This window comes from Periplaneta americana, chromosome 12 (assembly GCF_040183065.1).
Source record: "Periplaneta americana isolate PAMFEO1 chromosome 12, P.americana_PAMFEO1_priV1, whole genome shotgun sequence".
Lineage (NCBI taxonomy): Eukaryota > Metazoa > Arthropoda > Insecta > Blattodea > Blattidae > Periplaneta > Periplaneta americana.
Genome location: NC_091128.1, coordinates 85308771 through 85334210, shown reverse-complemented (window position 1 = coordinate 85334210; position 25440 = coordinate 85308771). Strand labels below are relative to the sequence as shown.

Sequence of the window (25440 nt, the reverse complement as noted above, 5' to 3'; positions counted from 1 at the left end):
GATTCCGCATATTGAGGATAGATGACAGGACTGTGGTCCATTTTCAAATTGCACACCACTTCGGCGGGCCACATTATGCATGATGTATATCTGTGAAGAGTCGTGTACTAGGGTAAGTGTATGTTAAGTGTTCGTGTAAGTGTAGTGTAGGGAGTGGGTGAGGAGGAGGAGGAGGAGGATGAGGATGATGATGATTATGATGATGAAGGGGGAAGGGGGAATCCAATGCCGGCACGTAGCCTACTACTACTGTCGCCCTGGTTGGCGCAGTCAATATCGCGGAGCCATTGTGCCCGAGATTGCGGGTTCGAACCCGACCAAGGTCGATGGCAATTAAGTGTGCTTAAATGCGACAGGCTCATGTCAGCAGATTTACTGGCATGTAAAAGAACTCCTGCGGGACAAAATTCCGACACACCGGCGACGCTGATATAACCTCGGCAGTTGCGAGCGTCGTTAAATAAAACATAACATTAACGTAGCCTACTCCCGTCGAACAGCACCAAGGGGGCCGCCAGGCTTAACGTCCCCATCCGACGGACGAATCACTATCAATAGAGACATATGCCTTCCCTCCATATATCACTGCGGGGAGATTTCGGATTTAACCCAGGCATATTGGTGCACAATTTAGTGATTAAAAGTTGTTGCACCACCATCTCTCTCAGTTCCGAGGACAAGACAATTTCTGACCCCGCCGGGAATCGAACCCGGGCCGGCTAGTCTGAGGCAGACACATTATCACAGAGCTAACTCGGAGACGATTTTCTAAATATAGATCGTCTTATTTCAACCATGCCGATATGAATGCAGGAAATTTAAATCTAGTTTTAAGTCGAACCAATCCAATGACTGCAACAATATGAAATGAAATTATTGAAAAGATCTGTTGTTGCATTCGTGTCTGTTTAGCAAAAGTATTCACGTGCAACTGAACCCGCGACCTCTTGCTTTACAAGCCAAAATGACAACCTCTTGCCCAAGCAGCTGAATTTAAGACTTATTACTACAGTCCTGCGTTTGGCTACTTTGAACACAAGTTAGGTGTACGTCGATCATACCAGCTTTCTTGATACGGAGATTCGAGTCAACAGTTCACGCTGTGGTCTCTCCCCGCAAGCTCTGGTATTGTGAGTTTACGCCGATTCGTTACTTGTGTGTCTAAGTCGGTGCACAACAGGAATAGTACTCATTTACAAAATACCACTTGGATTTAATAACTATAATAACGAAGTATTTATATAAAGGCAGCTTATATACAATAAAAACTATTTATACCATCCTAGCATTATAAACAGGTTGTTACTACAACCAATATCGTGCGTAATCGGCTTATGATGGCACGCGTACCAATAACAGAAATGACGTATTCGCTACGTTGCTACGACGTAATACCGAAACGCTTAAGGTAGCGTATCATTTTTTATTTTCGATCTTTAAACAATTTTGTATCACTTTTGTAATAACACATAAAACAGTTCTATGGATCAGAGAAACTATATTAACAAAATGAAGGAACATTTGTAACATAAAATTTGATACCTAAGGTGGAACTAGAGTTTGTAATACCTGCAAGGTCATCCATTTTTCTTTATTCAATGCCAATGCCAGACGCAACTAATCGATACGAACATACGAAGACTGTCATTTAATGGAAGTCGAATTATTTCATAATTTATTTCCTACAATTTGTAATGCTAAGATGCCATAAAGTGTTGTATCCAACCCGTGGATAATCTTATTATGACACTCGTGAAAATTCACTCCTGCCACAATCACCAAGATTATCCACTTATTGCATAAATAACTATTTTTTTATCACGGTCAGACAAAACTAAAAATTTTCAGGTGCTAGCCCATTTATTTTCGGAATCCACCCATTTTGCCCATACATGCAATGAGAACACCATTCTAGTTAAAATTTACTGAAATATATTAAACAAATAAACAATATTAAATATCTATGCAATGAAGTCGACCTGGTTGGCGAGTTGGTATAGCGCTGGCCTTCTATGCCCAAGGTTGCGGGTTCGATCCCGGCCAGGTCGATGACATTTATGTGTGCTTAAATGCGGCAGGCTCATGTCAGTAGATTTACTGGCATGTAAAAGAACTCTTGCGGGACAAAATTCCGGCATATCCGGCAACGCTGATATAACCTCTGCAGTTGCGAGCGTCGTTAAATAAAACATAACATTAACATTATGCAATGAAAACGCACGCTCTCAAAGACGCTCTACGCTTTCCATTGAAACTATGTAGTGACAATATCTTCAGATGCACAACAAATGTAACAATATTAATCTAAGCAGCACATTCTAATTTCTTCTTACAACCGTTTTTTGATACAACATTATGTATTAGTCGTAGTAACATAAAAGAGATCAAAGTCTTAAAAAAATTGAACTCAATAAACAATTCAGGCATCACATAAAAATTTTTAGTCGCTATGGTTACATGCTGCCCGGAATTGGTCTACCCTTGATTTTTGCAATAAATAAAACGCAATAAGATAGTAATTAAAGGTTACAATTAACAAATAAAATCATAAATGCCAGCATAAACTTAATAGTACATTATGCAACGAGCCTATAATGGTAGTAATTAAGACGCGAGTATGTTTATGAAACGAGCGCAAGCGAGTTTCATAATTTTCATACCAGCATCTTAATTACCATTATAGTCAAGTTTAATACGACTTTTTATGAATTTGCGGGAATGTGCTTTGTGAAAGGCTGGAAGATGACGGTGAATTGATGTTAATTTGTGTGTTGTTTTTTTCGACTGAGTTTAATAATGTCTAATCTCGCGCTAGTTGTCTTTTGATTGCATATCCGAGAATAATCGATACTTGCGCTTTCATATTGCTACAATGGTATTTTCTGATTGGTGGAACACCTGAAATTTAATGAATAGGTGTACTTTAATGAGGTCCATTAAAGGGCTGCTACCAGGTGCATAATTACTACATTTCGGCATGGTCGAGCATAAAATAAATTACGAGTGTTTTACGAGTCTCTACACATTACGATGAATGAATAGAAAATAAAGAAATTATCCTTCTTTCTGATAAAATACATATTCTTTCCTAATGTAGTGCTGGCTACCAAATTCTTCTATTAGGGCACTGATCTCCATGTGCCCAGCTTTGTTTTGTTTTCGCATCTTCACTGAACAGCAGACCCGAACTGTGCAGTAGGGTCGGGTGCCGACGATCTAAGCCCCATACATACCTACACTGTTGCGGGTCACTTGGAGGCTTTAGGTAACCTAACGCAGGACTTTACTTGTTACTATTGCATAGACATCATCTGAGTGTATTTACAGTGTTGCAAAATCGTCCGACATTTAAATCATTTGTCTGAAAAGAAATACGCAGGACGAGATAGGTATGTAATGAACAGGGACATCATTTTATTTTTACTTCAATTTTTATTGTACCTGAGTTTTTTAATGTGCTTCATTCCCACTCCCTCTATCAGTAAACTTCTAATCGTCCTCCACACAGAACCATGGCCGCGTATGCAGTCAAAGTCGCCTTACGGTCATAGTAAACAGTACTGAGTTAGTGAGTATAGTACGTTCCAGAAATATGTTCGCGTTCTCCAGTGACGAAAGAGCTTTCAATACTGAATGATATTTTCGCACAGGTACTATCGTCCGTTTTCCTACGTCGCATCCCGGTTCCCCCCACTCGCTTCTGCTCGCCCCCTTGTAAAGGCTAGTGACTGGACTGTCTTAGCTCTTTTCTGAAAACATTAATTTCTGTTAGGAATTGGAAGTCTACGTAATATTACACAATTGTTCAAAATAACTTAAATAAAAGGGCCTCGTTAAGAAATGAACGGCCACCATTTTTAAAAATGTGCTTAAATATCCATACTGTGATTATTTTTCAATTTACCTTCATTCTCTAAATTGTACGCTAATGTGCTGTAGACAGTATAATATACACTGCATAATGAATACGTCCGAATGGATAGCTCAGTTCGTGAGTAAACACTTATTGTTAATACAGTACTGTATTTTGATTAAACAAAAACCTAATGAAAATTATCAAACTCAAAATCGCGATATTTCCTAGTTTATGTAAATGGATGAACTACGTTTCTTCGCTCCTATACCTAGTAAAGTGATTTGTTTGTATTTTACGCCAGTATCATCGAACTCCAGTCGTGGAAGGCGGTAGCAAACCGTGTTTCCGGTTCTCAACCGTTAATCCAAAGGTATAGCCAAGTTAATATTAGAAATGTTAGTAAAAATAAAATGATGTCCCTGTACGTATATATACAGAAAGAATTGCATGGTGGAGTACAGTGCATTACTTGAGCACCGAAAAGTGTAAATATCGTTCAGTCGAACCATCCATCATAAATCGAATAGCATCTGTATTTTCCTTTGTGTGCGTGTGAGCAGCAGCGGGTTTCAATTTTCGGACAGATGTTACTTAGTAAAGCAGTGTATCTAACAAACAAAGATTTCTGATTCCTTTGTATTCAAATTACATTCACGCCTTGCAAGTTTCTGGATACTGCAAAACCTGATTTTACCAACACTATAGTCCAGTATCCCTTATGTATAGTCCGGGTCAGCTTACTTCACACCCTAAGGGTGAAACCTAACCATTTTTCCCCCATTACTACATATGCTAGTGGATTGTGGTGGTTTTCTAGTTTGCAGATTGAATTTTCTTTTGTCAACTTCGTTTCGAATTTCGATATTAATAAATACTACAAATAGTAGTGATTTTGTAACTGGTATGTTAGCAGCTGAGACAAATATCGACCATATTTGTCGGTACTGGAGTTCCATGAAATTGAAATTGTACTAGATTTCTCAGCCGGTTACTGGAAGCTAGTAAAATTTGAACATACTAATAATTAATTAATATCAGTATTAATATTAACACATAATAGTTATTTTATGTGTTGCGCTGTGGTTATAATTCAAGACTATAATCAGGTAAGTTTTCGGAGTTAGTACTAATAAATTCACGTGGCCAAACAAAATACATTTTTAGGTTAGATCTTGTGTGTCAATTGTTTTGTCAAGCCAATGAATTTCGTATTGCCAGACAAAATACTTTACATGTTGATCCCTTTCTCGTATAGTTTGCCTACGAAAATATGTTACAAATTATTGAATTATTTAGAATAACCTTCCAACATAAAGTACGGTAAGTAAATAAGTAATTTAGTACGTAGGATCGTGTGATATCTGGTAACAGTTGGCAACACTGACAAGACGGCAATATTTGCTGTTTAGGAACTGTTCTCATGTGACCCTCACTATATCTGCTTTTACTAGGAAAAAAGTAATTGGACAAGTCTCCTGCATAAAGGACAAACCGGAATATATATTTTCCAGATGAAAATTTGGTCTGATGTTAAGTAAGCATTTCTTTCTTCTGACATACGTACAAACATGCCTGTCTACTGTTCAGTTACTGGCGATTGCAGTCGACATGGGGCATAGAAATGCAGAAATCACGCGAGACCTTATGAACGTTATTTAAATCTTGTAGCTAAGGCAAGACCTACTGTATATCGAGACTGCAACTACATGAAGTACCAAATGTGCTCACAATCAGTATTGTTCAGAGATTTAAGAAGACAAACTCACTGCTCAACTGTTCCTGGAAAGGTCATCGACACAGACACTTGGCAACAGAGAAAATAGGAAAGTGGCGAGACTTGTGCAGAAAAATACCAGGATGACTAGTAGAGATAAGAGTAGTTACAAGAAGAGCAAGATAAAGTTACGTTAGAATTGTTCGGAAGGCATTCTAAATGGCTGCATATAATGCCATAGTTACAAACAGAAAACCAGTGTAAACAAAATAAATAAGAAAATACAGTAAAAAAACTTTTGACATTGAAAATTGTTATCCAAGACTATCCACTTTTAGGACAAAATTCTGTGGTCAGACAAGATTAACGTCTAAGTTATGGCCGAATATTAATTTTGGGAAGGTCCAACACTGAGTGGAATCAGAAAAAGATAATCACAGTCGAACTTGGAGGTGGTGTAATGGTGTGAAGTTGCATGACCTCAAAATGACCTCAAGTGGTTAAGACATTTTGAATTTATAGAAAATACGTGTTTTCGGTGGCAATTTTTGTGGTGCTATCTCATTCTAGCGCATCGGCAAATGCTAAGTATATTAATCTCCACACTTCAGTGAACTTATTAAAGAATAACGAACAAGGTAACGAAATGTTTTATTGGTAATTTTAAAGATACGAGGGAAAGGTATGATGTCATATCACTTAAATAATCCCCTCAACTAACCCACTAACCTCGTCACATATACCTCGGTTTAATGTCACTTAGCTATCCCCTCATTTAACCCATCTAACCCATAAAGAACGTATGTGACAAGGTTAGTGGGTTAGTTGAGGGGCTTATTTAAGTGATATGACATCATATCTTTCCATCATATCTTTAAAATTACCATATTATTCAACGAAATAACAATTATGTCCAACTCATTAGCACATAAATATTACTTTTATATTTGTCCTAAATAATGAAGTTACTTTTCACTAAAGAATACTGATGATACGCGAACCATAGTACGAGGAACACTGATTTATAAATCACAACACTTTCGCAATTTTATGATCCGTATTGATTACGATGTAGTACACGTGGAATGAAACTTCAATAAAAAGAATCACATTCCAAATATTACGTAAATTAGGACTAGTAATTTTTCAATCAAACAAGAGGCCGTCGAGACCTGGGAAGGTCGTAATAATGTTGGAAACATCCGGAATAACTTATGATATATCTACAGTATATACAAACAATCTTTAATGATCGGAAACCCAGTTACTAGTAGTTCAAGTGATGATGCAATTATGTAATTCCAAAAATTCGTTCAATTGTAGGTGCACGCACATAAAGTACCCTGAAAGGTGGAATTTCAGAAGTTTTTTATAAAATAAATATGCAGATGAGTCATAACTTTAAGATTCGTGTTTTTGTTTGCTACAAAATAGCAAAATCTTTCTTCTAACAAACGTGAACCTATCCATCGTGCACAAAGATATTGTTATACGATTCACATACTCAGAAAGATTTTATACAGAAGGGCATATTTTGTTATACATCGTTAGTAGGCTACCCACAATGGTTATTCAAGAACAGTTCAAGAAACAACCCAATTCTGGAAAATAACATGAACTATTACTTATTCTCTTTCGACATAACCTTTTGAGTTTAGCCGAGAAGTAAAGGCATCGGAGACCACTAGAACCATTTGTGCCACTTAGAGAAAAGTATGATTTCATCGTCTCAAAGAGAGTCATTTTGACATCAATGATTCTCTACGTTCCGAAAGACCGTCTGACTTTGATGAAAACCGTTTAAACGCTTTAATTCACTATGATTCAAGATGAAGATATGTTTGAAGATTTAATTAATCAAAACATGAACAATATTGGTTTGTGCACCGCGACAAGAAACTTGTAAGTAGCACATCCCCAAACTCTCGTTTTTTATTTACATGCTATTTTACAACCTGTGTTTTGCCATAGGCATATCACAAGATATTTACATTAGTGGTGACTACAATTTGATTGTTTAGCGTCTATTCTTGAAGTGTGCGGAAGATGTTGCTGATGAAGTTTGTGACGGCGACAGTGTTGATGTGGAACTTCAGTATCTGAGGCAGCGTTTGGGTTGTTAGAACACGAGGCCGGTCTCTTGAGTACAAGGAGCATTCAGTCAGGTGTCTTGCTGTCTGATTGATAAGGTTCGTCCTAACGTCTAAATTTAACGGCGGGAAGCTTTCATCTGTATAAAGAAGAGTACAGTAATTCATAAAACGTCGCTCAATAACTAAGTAAAGACAGGATTCATTTCCATTAACTGAAACATTATTTCTAAAACGCATATAGCAGAATAAAATAAGATGCTATTTATAGGAGATATAAGAGGCTTTCATCCTTCGTATCCCCTAGCTTCATTGTCTTGGAAAAGATTTTTAACGTGTATATTTATTAGCATTTCGATGGCCCAGAACCAGACTGTTCCAAGTCTATTTTACTTTTTTTTTTCCATGAGAACTATTTTAAGCTCCTGACATTCAAAGCTTCATGAAACAATTTGGAATAGCTTCATAGCAACCTTATGGAGAGAAAAATTTACAATTTTGTTCGATTTATATATGCAGAGAAGAACTGAAACAAAATGAAACACAGATTTTTTTTCTTATAAAAAGTTGGACTTAGAACAGACTGGTTCTCACATGGTTTACACACATGTTATGCGTACTTCCAGTATAGAAATATCAGTATTAGGAATTGATTTCTAATAGAAACAAATAATAAAGAATAAGTTATATGTACGAGTATCCAGCGCTCAGGATTTAACGACGAAGGAAATATGTTTCTTATTTTGAAAATTTAATAATGCAATATTTAAGAATAGTAACAATATTTTTTTGACACTGGACAGGAAAAATGAAAAGAAAGTCATCACTTTCTCTGGAAAAATAAATAACCCACTGTACTAAAATACTGTATTAAATAACTTCTACTGTGATATGAAAAAAAAACTCCCTTTCTTCCCCTTTTTGATTGAAAATTGTTTGATCGATCAAGCTAAATTCCGCCTCACAGAGTCTGTCATTCTCATTAAGAAATATAGGCCTATTTGACTTAACACTGTTTCACTAGCCAAGCCAAATTCACCTTACACATTCGGTCATTTTTATAAATAGGTGGATTTGGCTGAACAGTTATCCAGCTAAATTTCACTCACTTGGTCATTCTGACAAAAAGAAAACGAAATAGCTGAACACTGTTTCTTTAGTCAAACTATATTCGAACTTACACACTCATTCTTACAAAGCAAGGGTTTTTATATGCCAGGGGCGTCTATAAAATTTTCTTTCGGAGGGGTGCTAACTTTAGCAACAAAATTCCTTACGTCATTATGAAGTACAATGGTAAAACGATTCAAGCTACAATATAAAGTAATAAAATTGCTAACTTAAGATTAAGATAGATACCAATTAAAGGAATTTGTTACTAATAGATAGCCCCTTCATGTCAATGTTTAATGTCTATTCTATTGCATCATTTTGAGTCCATAATGGTGAAAATTTTATGACAACTTACAAGTTATACCCATTATTGAGAGAGAGAGAGAGAGAGAGCATCTCACACTATGGGTAGACACCAAACACAAATCTAGCTACCAGTAATATTAATCTTCTTTTTATTAGAATTCTGTTTAGAAAAATTTAAGAATGTGGTCACTTTACTCACAATTCTCTATTCAAATAGCAGTTGAATGTTCCGGGGGGAGGTCCCCCCCCCCTTTATATACGTCTCTGTTATAAGCGGTCATTCTGACTAAGAAACAATCACATTATTAATGCCAATCATTTCCGTACTTCAAAATATGTATTACTGTTCTATAAGGAGTTTCTCCAGAGAATTTCTTACTTCTAAACAAATTTCGGATCAAAGTAATTTTTGTCTGGACCCGAAATAATCCACGTTAGCCTAATCCGGTACGTGTGACAATATTTCTGGTGTTACTGTTGTAAATTTAGTTTCTACAGGAAATTTCTTACTTTTGAGCAAATTTCGGATCAAAGTAATTTTTTTCTGGAACCCGAAACAATCCAGGTTAGCCTAATCCGGTAAATGTGACAATATTCCTGATGTTGCTGCTGTAAATTTAGTTTCTACAGGAAATTTCTTACCTCTGAGCAAATTTCGGATAAAAGTAACTTTTTTTCTGGAACCCGAAACAGTCCAAGTTAGCCTAATCCGGAAGTGTGACAATATTCCTGATGTTGCTGTTGTTAATTTAGTTTCTACAGGAAATTTCTTACTTCTGAGCAAATTTCGGATCAAAGTAATTTTGTCTGGAACCCGCAACAATCCAGGTTAGCCTAATCCGGTAAGTGTGACAATATTCCTGACGTTGCTGTTGTAAATTTAGTTGTGATTGCTTTTTGATCGTGAAAAAGTTAGCCTGAAATAATACATCGTAAAAAGTTACAGGAAACTTAACTACAGTTTCGTGTGAGCACACGCACATTAACTTGATGAAGGCTTGCAGCGTGAAGTAAATGTTCACGTGGTGGATTTATGTTATTGCTCGTCTGTCTTTATATCCTGTACAACTCTTGCCAGTTGCCACTGCCGCGTCAAACAAGATAAAATTTTGTATCCGTTTATGTAAAATAAGGCCTGTTAACTTTCTCAGATAGGAAAAATTTGATTTAGTGGCGTAATCAGTGGGTGCGAAACGATCGAGGAGTCGGATGAAATACATTTTAAAATGACGCGAAGTGTATCATGCACGTATTTGAAGTTCAAATCAAAATTACTCAAAAGACTGCACGTAACTTCCATGCAGAGAAATTACAAGGTTAAAGCTATCAAAATTATCTTTAAAAAATACAAGCTTCTTGGTACAGCTGTAAACCTATCTTACTACAAAGATATAAAATGCAGCGGAATACAGTAATGGAAGCCAATCATACTCGAAATGCATCATTAAGCAGCGGAACAGAGTAACGGAAGCCAATCATAAACGAACTAGACTCTAAAACAGCCATTTTCTACCGGTGTACCAACAATGATTCGCTGGTGTGCCGCGAGAAAATGAAAATAGTGAAGGTTGTCGTTGCAGAAATTGGAAAAATAGAAGTGAAAAAAGCAGTAAAAAAAATTAGACCACAAGAGTCAACATTCAGCTAACGGGGCACAAGTCAATATTCAGTAAAAACATTCCTTCCTAAAACTTTCAAAAGTCCATCATGGTTGTGAACCACTGGTTTAGATCATGTGTGTGTGCCGAGAGATTTTAAATTACACCTTTAGTGTGCCACATGTTGAAAAAGGTTGAAAAACGTTGATCTAAATGGACGAAGTCTTGTGTGCGGGCAAGCCATGAAAGCAACAAAAGCAAAAACATGGAGATTTCAAATTACAGTAATTATAAAGTTTAAATGGGATTTGTTAAACTCAAGAGAATGAGAATAAAGTGTACAACATACTACTAAATCAATACCGGTAATTATTGTACTATTACGAGTAGAATCGCGCACCATTTCAATTTTATAAGATATGCCTATTTTATCTTGAAACGGAACGAAACTGTAAACCTTCTAGGAAAGAAGGACCAGACATTCAAACCAAGTTTGAGTCAGCGGACCCGGGTTCAAATCATAGTTGGAGTCTTTCAGGGGTTTTCCCTTAACCGCGTTGGATCCCGGACTCATTTCGCCATCATTAATTCACATATCATCATCATCCATACCATAGCCCGGATGTAGTTCACGGTGCGGCGTGCTGATGACCACTTGTACAGACCCAGAAACGCACTGAACATGCGCAGTAAGCCTGTGTTATAACTGGAACTTGGAAAATTCAGTTGGCCCAAATTTTGTTCATGGATCTGTACAAGAGCGCGCCCGTTCGGCTACAAGTATCACTCACAGCACAATAAGAGGTGCAAGCCTTCGGGTCCCTCCTCCGCAAGATATATATATATATATATATATATATATATATATATATATATATATATATATCGAGAGAGAGAGAGAGAGAGAGAGACAAGTCTCAGTCAAATTGGTGCATCGTTCTTAATGATTGTTATACACAGCTTACTTTTCCTTCGCAATTATTTCAAGATATCGCTGTGCATTATCTTACAATATCCATGTTTTAGTCTAAGCTTTAGTAAAATTTCAGCTTCTTCTTACATTTGATAAAACTCTATTAATTGGAGACCTAAGTGGAGAACAATTTTCAAGCAATGACAAAAAATGTTACCTTCTTTAGGTATTCTAGATAGAGATTTTTTTTTTTCGTAAGGTTAATTTTGCGGTAAATGTATGCTCCATGTACTCCAATTTCAGATATTCATCTTATCTAATGCACGGTGGTACAGGAATATTTTTTTGCAGAATCACAGGAAGTGGCGTAATAGTGTACATACTGTGCATTTGAAATATTGGTTGAAGGATATCAGTTAATCCGATAAATCATTTACAGTCGCCGAGAATGATGTGTGAAGTATGTGACCGAACATTTCTCAAGGTATTGGCTCTCAATTAAGCTATCTTTGGGATTATATCCAAAAGAAGATGGATAACTATGGAAAAGAATATTGTGCATTGAGACTGTGTTACGACATTGCTTGTGGTATGGTTATAGACCCGAACTTCAACCATTATCGTCCATCAGAAACGAAGAGGAAACTTCAAATGTCCACCCCCAGAAAAGTACAGGCTTCCGAGCACCGCAACAAACTGGAAAAGGGACCACCACTAAATACAGTTAAGTACCTATAAAGAAATTTGAATTAAAGTGTAACGTAAACTAGACAATTACGAATTCTGTGAAGTGATGTAAAACAATTGTAATATTAACGACATAGGCTCCTACTGTGTGAAAACAAACAAAAAAGCTACGATTGGTGTTATTTAGCATGAGTATAAAAATTTCAATGATGTGAGGCACAGAGGCGTCATTTGGGGGGGGGGGGGCAGCGGAGCAATTTTCTTCCCCCTCCCGAGTTTAAGATTAGAAAAGTTAATTTAGTATCACTAAAGAAATAATATGAGAACTGTACTTTAAATATTAAAATATTCCACTTTTATAGACGTTTAAGAAATAAAAGACGAGCTTGTTAACGACCTCGCTCAATGAAATCAAGGCGTTATCCTTTGCTACATTAGAGGTGGTTGTCCATTGTAAATAAAAGTACAATTTGTTTAGAAATTAAAATTTCTTTGTCAATAAAATTCTGTGTGCTTATTTGTTCGCACCTACTTCACATTAACAGCAAGTACGTGTAAAGTATGTATCGTGTAAGTACGATAAGTTAAAACTAGGTCTATGTCAGCGTGACCAAACCTCGAACGGCAGTGATTACACGCGAGAGAGAGTCTAAGAAGTAAGGAGACGGGGGAGAGGTACTTGGCGTGAAAACTACAACCAGTGGTGGTTCGTGCACTAACAGAGTTCTTCATCAACCCTGCGAATAAAAATCGCAAGCTTTGCTGTATCAGTAATGTTATTATTGTCATCAAGAACCAATAAAAAAATATATACAAATTTTCTTGCTTTTTAAAAATAATCCTCATGAACACAATCAGAAATTTCCTGAATTCTCTTCTGGATATTTAGTCGAGAAAATCGCAGTTTTTCAAAATTAACAACTTTCATTGGACAAATTACTTCAGCTACCTTGATCATTACGCTTTAATAAAATTCTCCTTCGTTGGAAGGCTTAAGAGAACGTGCTATTTAGTTCGCCACTGGTTAGCTGGCTTCCTTACATTTATTTATATCATCTTTCTCTTCATGACGATGATTGAAAGATGATTTCAGTTCTTGGAGTTTAATAGCTCGTTTCATTAATACATTATCATGTAATATTCAATCAGTTTCTCCATATTATTATTATTATTATTATTATTATTATTATTATTATTATTATTAAAGTAATAACTAGTAAATAACTGATAATAGTCATCAAAAGATTAAAAAAGAAATTAAAATGGAGATATGGCGTAGTAATTATTTTATCATTCAAAGGAAGATGTAGGCCTATATATTGAGGCACGTATATAAGGACTGTGGCAACATTTGCGATAAATAATAATAATAATAATAATAATAATAATAATAATAATAATAATAACAATAATAATAACAACAACAACAATGCCCGTTATGCCTGTGTATTCAGCGTAATACCTTGTAATGTCGCTTCTATATACTACTACTAATTGAACCGCTGAGCAAAGCAACATATTACATTTTCTCCGACAGAACAGCGAATAAATTTCTTTTCCCATTCTGTACGAAACCTTATTTCTGTTCCTGCTCGTAGAGACAGAGGGTTTATAAAGCGACATGGTACCGACTTTGCTTACCATCAGTGCGTGAGCGAGACAGACAGCAATGTACAGGAAACTCCCCTTACCAGTATTACACGATGTAATCACGATAACCAGTTCGGTCACAGCTGGACTATGTCCATTAATATCAGCCGTCGCAAAATAATATTAATAAAAAATAATAGCTTTGAAAAAAAAAAACGAACTTCAAAAATATATTCACGGTTTGTTTTTTTAATTGTTAAGTTTACCCAGTGTACGGAATGAAAAATAGTTCATTTCAGATGAAATACAGGGGGAGAGTATGCCACGTGATTCACCGGTACCTAGGTTTTCCCTACAAAAAAAATATCCTGCCTCCCCCCTGCAAGTAAAAATTGAAATGACGTCTCTGGTGGAGCATAAACAAAAAAAAGTTTGTCCACCTTCAGTTCTGTCAATCTGAATTCTACCTCATTAAAAACGGAGTTGCCACTGTAACTACATCACCAGATAGTGTTAAAAAAAAAAAAACAAACAAACAAAAACAAAAAAAAAAAAAAACATGGAAGCTTTACTCCATGCCTTCTGCACTCAACGATATCTATACAGACACTTTTCCTTTACATTTGTGTTTTTTCGATTCACCGCACAACACATTCACTTTATACATAATTCACCATTTAATTACACCTTATTTTTCAGAGGTAAAAGAGGGTAACGGCAGGAGAAATCTGCTCCACAATCGCTTTGCTTTCCATAAACCTGTTATAAATCTGCAAGTGAAATTCACGTAAATTTGTCGGTCGTGCTGTGTAATCGACTTACCGATATCTGACCAAAAGGTGTCTGGAGACGAGGGGGAGGATTCCATGATGTCCATGATATCGAGCACGCAATGGTGCGCGGCATGGCCGCCTCGCCGTGCGGTCACCGGCATGGCACTGACCCTCCTCGCAGCTCGTGGCTTCTCGCTCACTCAGACAGGTAACACTGCGCCACAGTGCGGGACCGCCTGACATTACGCAGTAAAACGCGAGGCAATTTTAAAATCTCCTCCAATCGAAGATGATAAGATCGAGATATGACACGACTACTTCCTACTATAAACATCATTCAACCTTGCGTCTATTCTAGAGCTGATGGACCGAATGTTACTTCGTTCATTTAGTGTTCTGTCCAAGGGCAGGTCTTTCACTGCAAACCCAGCTTTCTCCAATCTTTCCTATTTTCTGTCTTCCTCTTAGTCTTCGCACATGATCCATAGGCTATATCTTAATGTCGTCTATCATCTGATATCTTCTTCTGGCCCGAACTCTTCTCCCGTTCACCATTCCTTCTAGTGCATCCTTCAGTAGGCAGTTTCTTCTCATCCAGTTACTCAACCAATTCCTTTTCCTCTTTCTGAACAGTTTCAGCATCATTCTTTCTTCACCCAGAATGTTACTTATGAACAGAGTGCGAATTAACGGGGGGGATGGGGGGATTTCCCCCCTGTTTAAAAGTTATTCCCCTCTCATAAATTCATATTAACATCCCTGCCAGGGATAACTTCTATCCCCCTCTCACAAAATATAATTTTTTTAATACGAGTATATGTACTTTGTAAAGTATAAACTAATCAAAGAAAATAATATGTATTATAACTGGCAAACTGACAACAATCAATAACTGAGGAATTACACTTCTTATCTTCAGCCTGCTCATGGATATTATTATTATTATTATTATTATTATTATTATTATTATTATTATCAAGATGCAAGACAAGCAACTCAGTGCGATCAAGCGTTGAGCTGTATCAAATGAGAGTAATAACGATTTTATGTATGTTATTCTCCATCTAGGAATCTATCCTCCCCTCATTAGAAATCTTAATTCACACCCTCCTTATGAACCCTAAAAGTGAAGTAATTAGGTATTCAGTAGGAAGAATTACGGGATTTTTACCTCCTCTTTACACGAGGTATAAGGACACAGTATTGTGACAGCCGGGATACGATCTCACGACCGGCAGAAGGAGGGCAAGGTCGGCAGTGGCTCGGCGCGGCAAATGAAGTTGCGCGCGCATCTGCTTCCTGGGGCATATGCTGTGGCGTAGAGAGGAGAGGAGAGGAGAGACGGCGACAGCGGCAGAGAGGGGAAGTAATGCGCCTGCGACTGAGGGAAAAAATCCAGAGAATTCGAGAGGTGCCATCTTCTGGACATCTGTCGATTGATCGCGAAATCGTACTCTCCAGAAACTATGGTTTAGTTATAAATACGACACGCGAGTAAACTTTAGTTAGTCAGTCAGTTGTTGCAGTCGTCAGTTTTTGGTCAGCCAGTCAGTGTAGCAGTGAAGCCAGCTTCGAGACCGGAGTTCGATTTGTGTGTGTCCGCAGCTATGAGTGCAGTGGACCGCAGTTGGGGGACCCGAGTTCGAAGTTCAGTGGACTGTCTCTGAAGGTCTGGGGTTCGAGATACTGTGGACTCGAGTGACTGAGCTAGAAGAACTAGCCTAGGCAAACGAACTGAGAACTGCCAGTTTTGTGTTGTAAATAGTGCTTTGTGAACATGAGCCGTGTTCGACATCGTAGTTGTCCATCTAGTACGTCACTTCGCCCGACAGAGTGCGCTCAGACGATGTTATAGATAGCGCTACGATTTCCTTCATTTTCTTATCCAAATTATCCTATTGGCCGGTTGGTTACGTCAGACGAAGAGAGAGGGAAAGCGAGATTACTTGGCTACGCGCAGTTATATGCTATATTACTCAGGAGCCGGAGGTCGTACCGACAGCATTACTCAGGAGTCGGAGCTAGTACTGATAACGTTACTCAGCAGCCAGGCCGTGTACCGACAACTTCATTCAGGCAATCGACGTGCACTCAGGAAATAGAGCTCGAATTGTATTCTACACTTGTAACTTAAGTTCATCGTGTTAGATTGTTCGAGAATAGTGTATCATTATATTTCACTTGAGAATTTACGAATTATATGAAACCTTGTTTGAAAAATATCTTGGGATTTAGTGCGGCAATAAGTTGTATCAGATTTGTTATTAATGGAGTAGGCAAATTGGGTTGTGATATTATTGTCATTTTGGTTGTATGTGTTAGAGATATTGTAGTGGATCGTGTATGGAAATCGCTCGCTGATACGTCTTGGGTTAAGTAATTGCGATTACGTGAAGTGATGTAATTCTGATATGTGAGGTTGTATTGTATTGGGGGATTACGTGAAGAGATATAACTTTGATATGTGAGGTAGTATTGAAGTTTCAAGACGGTTTGGGTGATAGCGTAGTGATTACGATCTCTTGGCTTACATCGTATTAGACGGTGTAATGAACTAGAATAGTATGGGCCTCGTTATCTATTCTAGTACTTGCTACTCCATTTTGGTTATTATTGGTTTCCACCCCGGTATTCAGGAATCGAGTGCATTGAGTTTCAGTTGCTATTCAAACGATCATTTGTATTTGAAATTATCTTCGGTTACTTATTATCCATCGTCTCTCTCTCTCTCTCTCTCTCTCTCTCTCTCTCTCTCTCTCTCTCGGGCATTGTTTGATTGTAAAGTACAGAGATTATTGTTAGTGCTATTTGCACAGTTTATGTGAGACATATGTTGAATTGGTAATTTATATAGCGATCAGTCGTGTGACAGTTTGTATTGGGTAAATTCTTTGTGTGATACTGAGCCCATGTGTACGTTCAATTTGGTTAATCAGATTTTGTGTTATCTGTTATTGAATGGGGCATGTGTTATAAGCTGGCATACTGACTGGGCGTTCATGTTGAGGTTTATATCTAGTTGGCTATATATATATATATATATATATATATATATATATTGAGACAATGTTTCAACGATTAAATGCTTAATAGGTTAGCAACCGATTATTGAGAAATCGGTGTATTAGATTGTATTACGACTTGTAAGTATGTTCGCCCAGTGTAGTTAGTCTCCACGATTTAGTCATTGGTTCACTGGTTATTCAGATTAACTTGTAATATTTTCATTCACTTAATTTCATACCTGCATGTTATTTCATCATTCATGTATATTGTTATCCATTATTTGTTAATTATATCTGTTATACAAATTCACACTATTTATTTCTAAAAGTCTTCCACTGCGCACATCCAATCATCCAATGTACCATACATCTGGCGAATAACAGCCACTATAAGTAGAGGAGGAGAGGATGATCGTACACCTCCTCAAACATTAGTTCAGATTAACAGTTCATTGTTGTTCTCAATAATCCAAGTAAATTGTCACTGTCGTCTGTGGAGTGCAATAACGAATACTGTGTTACTGTGTAGAGTGGAAATCCCATTGTGGACGGGAGTGTTTACATTCAATTATAGGAAGTGATTATTGTCGTTTTGAGAATAAAATTACATTATTACTGTTTTGTAAAAAAGTTACAGTATTGTGACGCTTCAAAATAAATGTATTTCGAAATTTTCACGAAAATACAGGTTTCCAGTATCTCTGATACCGAAAAAGAAGTCTTCGGGAAGCGGACTGCTTGCCTGTGTACCAGAAATTTTTCTCCTAAACTACTGAAAGAATTTCTTTCCTTTATACCCACTAGGTATTGGAGGGGGGGGGGGGGGGAACTTGGAAATTTACTGTCGCATAAATATGCAATCACTCTTGTTTCCCTTGTGTCCTCTCTTGTTCTCCCTATCTACGTCTTGATTTCCTTATCTCTCCTTGTGTTTTTCACGTCTACCCCTTGTTTTCCTTGTTCTCTATATATTTTTGCATTCCCCTTGTTCTCCACGTCTTCTTCTTATTCTCCAAGTCTTCTCCTTGTTCTCCGTATCTTCTCCTTGAACTTCCCTTGTTTTCCCCATAATCCCCCTGTCCTTGTTCTGCGCGCTATTCGTCAACCCTTCTACGTAAAGATATGCAGCATAGCTGTCAATTTTTTTGTTCAATATCCGACAGTCAAATCACCTGCAAATGATACACATGAAATGCAATTACTTTTAATAAAATAATGATGATTCTTTATTTTGAAAATTAATTTGTACAATATCGGTTTCTATAATTTTTTCATGACTTTGTCTTACATACTCGTGTCACTGCTTTCTCTTAGTCGCTAGCTCGTTAAAAAAAACTAAGGTAGAGGTTGCACAACAGACCTAGGTCGCGGTACATGATCAGTTATACCCCAGATCACATATAGATTGCTCGTTCCTATGTTAAAATCGGTTGCACTTTGAAGAAAACAACCGCCAGGATCGCCACCCATAAACGAACACGAGATGGCAGTACAGTCGCTAATGCAATTGAAATGGGAGTTTTTTTTTTTTTTTTTTTACATTCAGCAATTCATTGATAAAGTTCCAAACAAATATGTTTTCTGCCTTTTCGTATTTTAGAGTAAATTCAAATAATAATGCACAAATATTGTTCATGTCCAGCTGTCAAAACAATTGAAATGGGAGTTACGACGTGACTCATGTAACAACTAAATGGCAGCATAGTAAACCTGACAAAAGTTGTTACCGTCAAAGCCTATAACGCAGAGCAATCTGGGTATATATGATCTAGGGTTATACCCAGTGAGGGAAGTGGGGAAAAAACCAGAGGCGGTATGCTGTTTCAAGATTTTTCCCTCGCATACCTCGATTTAAAAAAATGCATACCCCTTCCCTTACAACAAACACATACATGTCTACAATAAATTGTTTCGTGTAGTCAGTAACGCAAATCTTTGAAGGTTACGCAAAACATTACATTTCTTAATAAAATAATTTCAAGTTATTTCAGTTATTTACTAGATTATTTTGCAATTTCCACGAGACATAATCATATACTTCGTCTTTTCGGGATTTACTTCCAAACCGATCGCTTTACTTGCTTCAAGTAAAATTTCCGTTTTTTTCCCTAATCGTTTGTGGATTTTCTCCTAACATATTCACGTCATCCGCAGAGACAAGAACTTGATATAACCCGTTCAATTTCAAACCCTCTGTGTTATCCTGAACTTTCCTAATGGCATATTCTAGAGCGAAGTTAAAAAGTAAAAGTGATAGTGCAACTCCTTGCTTTAGCCCCCAGTGAAGTGGAAAAGTATCAGATAGGAACTGGCCTATATGAACTCTGCTGTAAGTTCCAGTAAGACACATTTTAATTAAACGAACTAGTTTCTTGGGAATACAAAATTCAATAAGAATATTGAGGTTATAAAACTTCTCTCTTAACCGAGTCACATGCCTTTTTGAAATCTATGAATAACTGATATACTGTACCCTTATACTCCCATTTTTTTTCTCCAATATCTGTCGAATACAAAAAATCTGATCAATAGTCGATTTTATTACGCCTAAAACCGCACTGATGATCCCCAATAATTTCGTCTACACATATTATGATTTAATCTTCTCAAAAGATTATTGTTCAAAATTTTGTACGCCGTCAACAAAAGTGATATTCCTCGAAAGTTATTACAGTTAGTCTTGTCCCCTTCTTAAAAACAGGTGCAATTATGGAGTCCTTCCATTGTTCTGGTACAATTTTCTTTTCCCAAATAGCAAGTACAAGTTTATAAATTTCGCTAGATAATGAGCTTCCATCCTCTTGTATTAATTCTGGTGGAATTTGATCGATACCTAGAGACTTTTACTTTTTCATATTTTCTATCACAATTTCGACTTCAGAAAGTGTGGTTTCGGATATAAATGGCTCGGCAGTTTGTATTTGAATTTCGTCACGATCATTTCTATTTGGCCTATGTACATTTAGTAGTTGCCCAAAATAGTTCTTCCATCTGTTCAGGATTGAATGAGAGTCTGCAAGCAAGTCACCATTCTCATCCTGGATCACGTTTAACCTTGCCTGATATCCGTTCTTAAATTACTTTATACCCTTATATAAATTTCGAATGTTTTTATTCTCACTATTTGTTTCTACCTCATTCAGTTTTTCCTTCAAGTAATCTCTCTTTTTTGTTCCTAAGTGTACGACTTGCTTCCGTCTTTCATTGAAATAATTATCTCTATTCGCCTCAACTGGATCCTGTAAGAATTTCAATTTTGCCTGTTCCCTTCTTTCACCTACCATGCAACAATCTTCATCAAACCACGGTTTCTTTTTCTTAGTTTCATAATAACCTACGCTCTGCTCAACTGCAATTTTGATACTATCTCTGATATTTTCCCACACGCTATTAACATCTACCTCTTCCTCAACTTCGTCGGAACTTCCTAAAGTGGCAAACCTATTTGAGATTTCGACCTGATAATGTTGCTGAGTTTCCTCGTCCTTTAATTTCAGAATATTGAATCTACTAATATTAACTTGTTGCTCTACTCGCTTGGCTACTGATAATCTTTCTCTTAATTCTCCAATTACCAAATAATGGTCAGAATTACAGTCTGCCCCCCTGAAAGTTCGAATGTCTACTATACTAGTATGTCTCCGTTTATCTATCAAGATGTGATCTATTTGGTTGTGTGTCAATTCATCTTGAGAAGTCCAAGTATATTTATGTATATCCTTATTTTTGACAATTAAATTTTTTGATGTCGCAAAGTTGACTAACCTAACTCCACTGGCATTACCAGTTACGTGTAGGAACTCTTTACCAATAATCGGTTTAAAAATATCCTCCCGTCCGACTTTAGCGTTGAAATCCCCAATAAAATTTTCATATGGTATCTAGAGAACTGATGAAAAGTGTGTTCCAATTTCTCATAGAAGCTATCCTTTATATGGTCGTCTTTCTCTTCTGTAGAGGCATGAGCATTTATAACTATGATATCGCACCATCTACCCTTAAGTACTAAATACGATAACCTGTCACTGATAAATTCGACCTTTTTTACTGCTGACTTTATACTTTTATGAACCAAGAATCCTGTTCCTAATTGGTGATTGTTGTTTCCTTCCCCATAATACAACAAGTAATCTATTTGTGATATACCATTCCCATCTAACAACCTCTTGTACTCCCACAAGTTCTATTCTATATCTAGCTAGTTCTTTTGCTACTAATGTTACTGCTCCTGTTCTATAAAGACTAGTTACGTTCCAAGTACCAAATCTCGTAACCTTATTCCTTTGCTGTGGTCGTGCCAGAGAATCAGTCCCATTCCCAGGCTTATTGTATGGATTTGTAAGAAGCTTTTTTTTTTTTTATGGTGGTGAGTTGTTAGCCCTTCGCCCAACCCCCAAGCTGGAGGACCACCTCTTATCGGCTGTCCACGACTGCTTATTCAATATATTCGCAGCTACCCTCCATATCTGGAGGCCGTCTCCTCTATCCGCAACCTGAGGACGCGCCATGCCGTGGTGATAAGGACCCACAATACATGATAATAAAGAAATAATACAAAACGTATTTCGGTGGTTCAGAGAAGAAGAATTTTATTCAGAGATTTCATCATTAAAATAAAAGGTATTGGGAATTACCACAGTGGGACTCTAACGTACAGAACAGTTCCAAACTGAAGTCACTTGCTTTCGCGAAACAAATAAACTGACAGGAAGGGACGGTTAGAGGTGGGGGTAGGTAATCTTCTTTTCCTAGCAGAAGACAGTCATCAGGAAGCAGGAAGGGGTGAGAGTGTTGTAAAGTTTGACAGAAAACGTACTTCTCTATACCTGACATATAATTTCAAATTGTAAGATTTATTTCGTTTCACATGTGTGGCATCAATGAAATGAAATAAGTGCTAAAGAAAATAACTGAGAATTACAAAATCGTAGTATAATATACCGTGCCCCTAAAGTAAGTCCCCCTTTATTACAATACTACATAATCTTAAACAATGTTTGATGGTTCATACAATGCACAAGATCTCCAGGTTTTTGTTTCATTACAGCGATTCCATATGAGCGCCATGTGTGACGCGATATTCGAACTTCTGCCAGGCTCTGGATAACATGTCAGATGTCACCACTGCGGCTTCTTCAATCCTGATTCGTAGATCCTGCAGGTCTCGTGGTAGAGATGACACGTAGTCTTTGTCCTTTATGTAACCCCACAAGAAACAATATCAGGGATTAAATCAGGTGATCGCGGCGACCATTTCATGTAAGCATTGTCCATGTATCCTATTCGTCCTATCCAACATTGGGGAAGTGTGAGATTGCGATAGTCACGAATTTCACAGTGATAGTGGGGAGATGCGTCATCCTGCTGGTACAGGTAATCATTCGAATTATCATACAATTGGGGCATTAACCACAACTGGAGCATGTCGAGGTAGATTATGCCAGTGACTGTGGCCTCCATGAAAAAAATAAAAAATAAAAAAACGGGCCGTATAGTTTGCGATGTGACATGATATAAAACACATTGTTGCACACAGCGCCGCTTGTGACCAACCAGGGAAACTAATTAAAACGAGACAAAACCGGATCTACTATTCTTGCAGATGTCACCTGATTCGTCATAAATTGCCCGCCAGACTATGAGCTATAAATTACTGAAAGTGGGACTTACTTTAGAGACAGGGTGTAAAATACTAGAAGCAACCTCACAGCATGACAACCAACTTCATACTAACCCATAACCCCCATTCTACTCCAAAAAAATAGAAATGTCCCTAAGGAAGACGAAATTAGGTTTCTGAGTAAATGCCACCATTTCAGAGCAGGATTATACTATTTTTTGACCTGAGGTCTGACGCGTTATCCGCTACAACACAGCTTCATACTGATAATTCTCTTCTCAAATAGGTAAAATAACGAAAATGGATGAGGAAGAAACAAAAGGCGGTTGCGTACTGTCTCATTATTTGCCGGCAATTTTACAGATTCTGTAACAGCTAAATTTTGAAAATACGGTTGATTAGTTCGTAACAGCTGAGCTTCATTCAATTCCTAATAAGGTCCGAAACCATCCCATGCCATTCCATTCCATATCCCTATTTCGTTTGAATACTACTGGATTATGAGTATAAAATATAAATAACTTTAGCAACTGATGACTCATATTTTTCGTCAGACTCCCTAGGTTCCCTATCTCAAATTGTTTGTCCACTACCCCTATATAACCAGATAAATTTCTTCTGTTGAATTCTGAAATGCCCTGTCTATAGTTATTCAAATGATCAAGGAAGTATGCCTCTAAATCAACAATTTTCTCTCCCTTGTTTTAAGACGAAATTAGGTAAAAACCTTATAAATGTAGGGTGTGTTTTATATGCATTTACAGCAATGAAAATAGTTCATAGGAGATCTTCCAAAACTTGGGAGCAGAATATCCTATATTTTATGTTATGTTCAGAATATTTTAACGAGGACTTTAATATTTCATTTGGGATTCCTAGGAAAGATATCTGCTATGTTTGTACGAAATTTAAAGTTGATATACGAGCTGCTGAAGTGGAGAGAAGTCGATATGTTTAGAATATAACCAAAGAAAGCAAGAGCGGCGTCACAAACAAGCTGAGGTTTTGTTTAACAAAATGAAAGACAGTAAAAACGATCCAAAGAGCTCAACTTTATGCATGGATTATCAAAAAATCTTCTAGTTCCTGTAACTAATATTCAAGATGAATATTACAGGCGACAAATATGGATACACGATTTGGGTATCCCTAATACATATGCTGATACTTCGTGTATGTATTTATATTCAGAAAACTTCGCTCATAAAGGTCCAAATGAAGTAATTTCATGCCTACATGATAATAGGCCTATGACTATCTCAACCACAACAAAAAAAGATTTAAGAATGCTAAAATTATTCATGGACAACTGCTACAACCAAAATAAAAATCGCTATCTTTTTGTCTATCTTGATAATCTCATTGATTAGGGGGATCTTCGAGGATATTTTAGTAACTTACCCAATTCTTGGACACTCAATGATGCCCATCGATCGTTATTTTGCATCCACAGAATGCTGTAGGAAAAAAAGTGGCGAAGTGCACAGTCCTGACTATACTATATACAAATGTGGTGAAGAAATGCAGAACAAAAAAATCCATTTAAAGCTGTTTTCGTGGAACATAGCCACTGGGCAGATGGAAATGCTGCTGATGAACGAGTTGTAAAGGTACTTAATTATAAAAACTTCAGGCCGATCTAAAAACTTATACTTAAGTAACTGATTAACTAGCAGATTTACTCGTGTTAATTATGTAAGTCTGTTCGGCTTATAGCTGTTTCGGTGCTTCATCATATTCAAGTGTTAAAAGTAGTGTACGCAAGATTCAAAATGGATTAAAAGCTTATGTTCCAGGAATATTCAAATGAAGAAACGTTAACTTTTCCAAAGGAAACAAACCCGAAGCAGGAGAATCCATGACTGGATCTTTATACAAAGTAGGAAGACACCGAAAAGGAAAAACAACACCTCTCCTTATTTCGATGGGCAATACATTCCAATAAATTCGAAAAAAGTAGATGATATATATTGCACCTCCTGCAATACGTGCCAAAATATGAACAAGAAAATTTCTACAAAACTATAATGGCGAACACAGGAAAACCAGCTGAGGAAATTCAAGATGATGTGGAATGAAAAAAGAGGGTGTAAGTCTATTGCATGTAGCCAATTTGAGTTCAGAATATTAAAATATGTAAATTGTACAAAGGAAAAAAACATGATGCTGAGAGTG

The 25440-nt window shown here is 37.0% G+C and overlaps 1 protein-coding gene across 2 annotated transcripts in view; it reads right to left on the bottom strand.

Annotated features, from left to right (window-relative positions):
• The window catches only part of Atf6 (bZIP_ATF6 domain-containing protein ATf6), a 178568-nt gene that overhangs the window by 150678 nt on the left and 2450 nt on the right, over positions 1–25440 (bottom strand). Inside the window, exon 1 of one of the 2 annotated variants that reach the window (XM_069841684.1) lies at positions 14690–14856. The exons of the other annotated variant lie outside the window; for it this stretch is intronic. Within the exon in view, the coding sequence (XP_069697785.1) occupies positions 14690–14801 (112 nt within the window). The 5' untranslated portion in view covers positions 14802–14856. Of the gene's footprint in view, positions 1–14689; positions 14857–25440 lie in introns of those variants that run through there. 2 annotated transcript variants of the gene reach the window in all.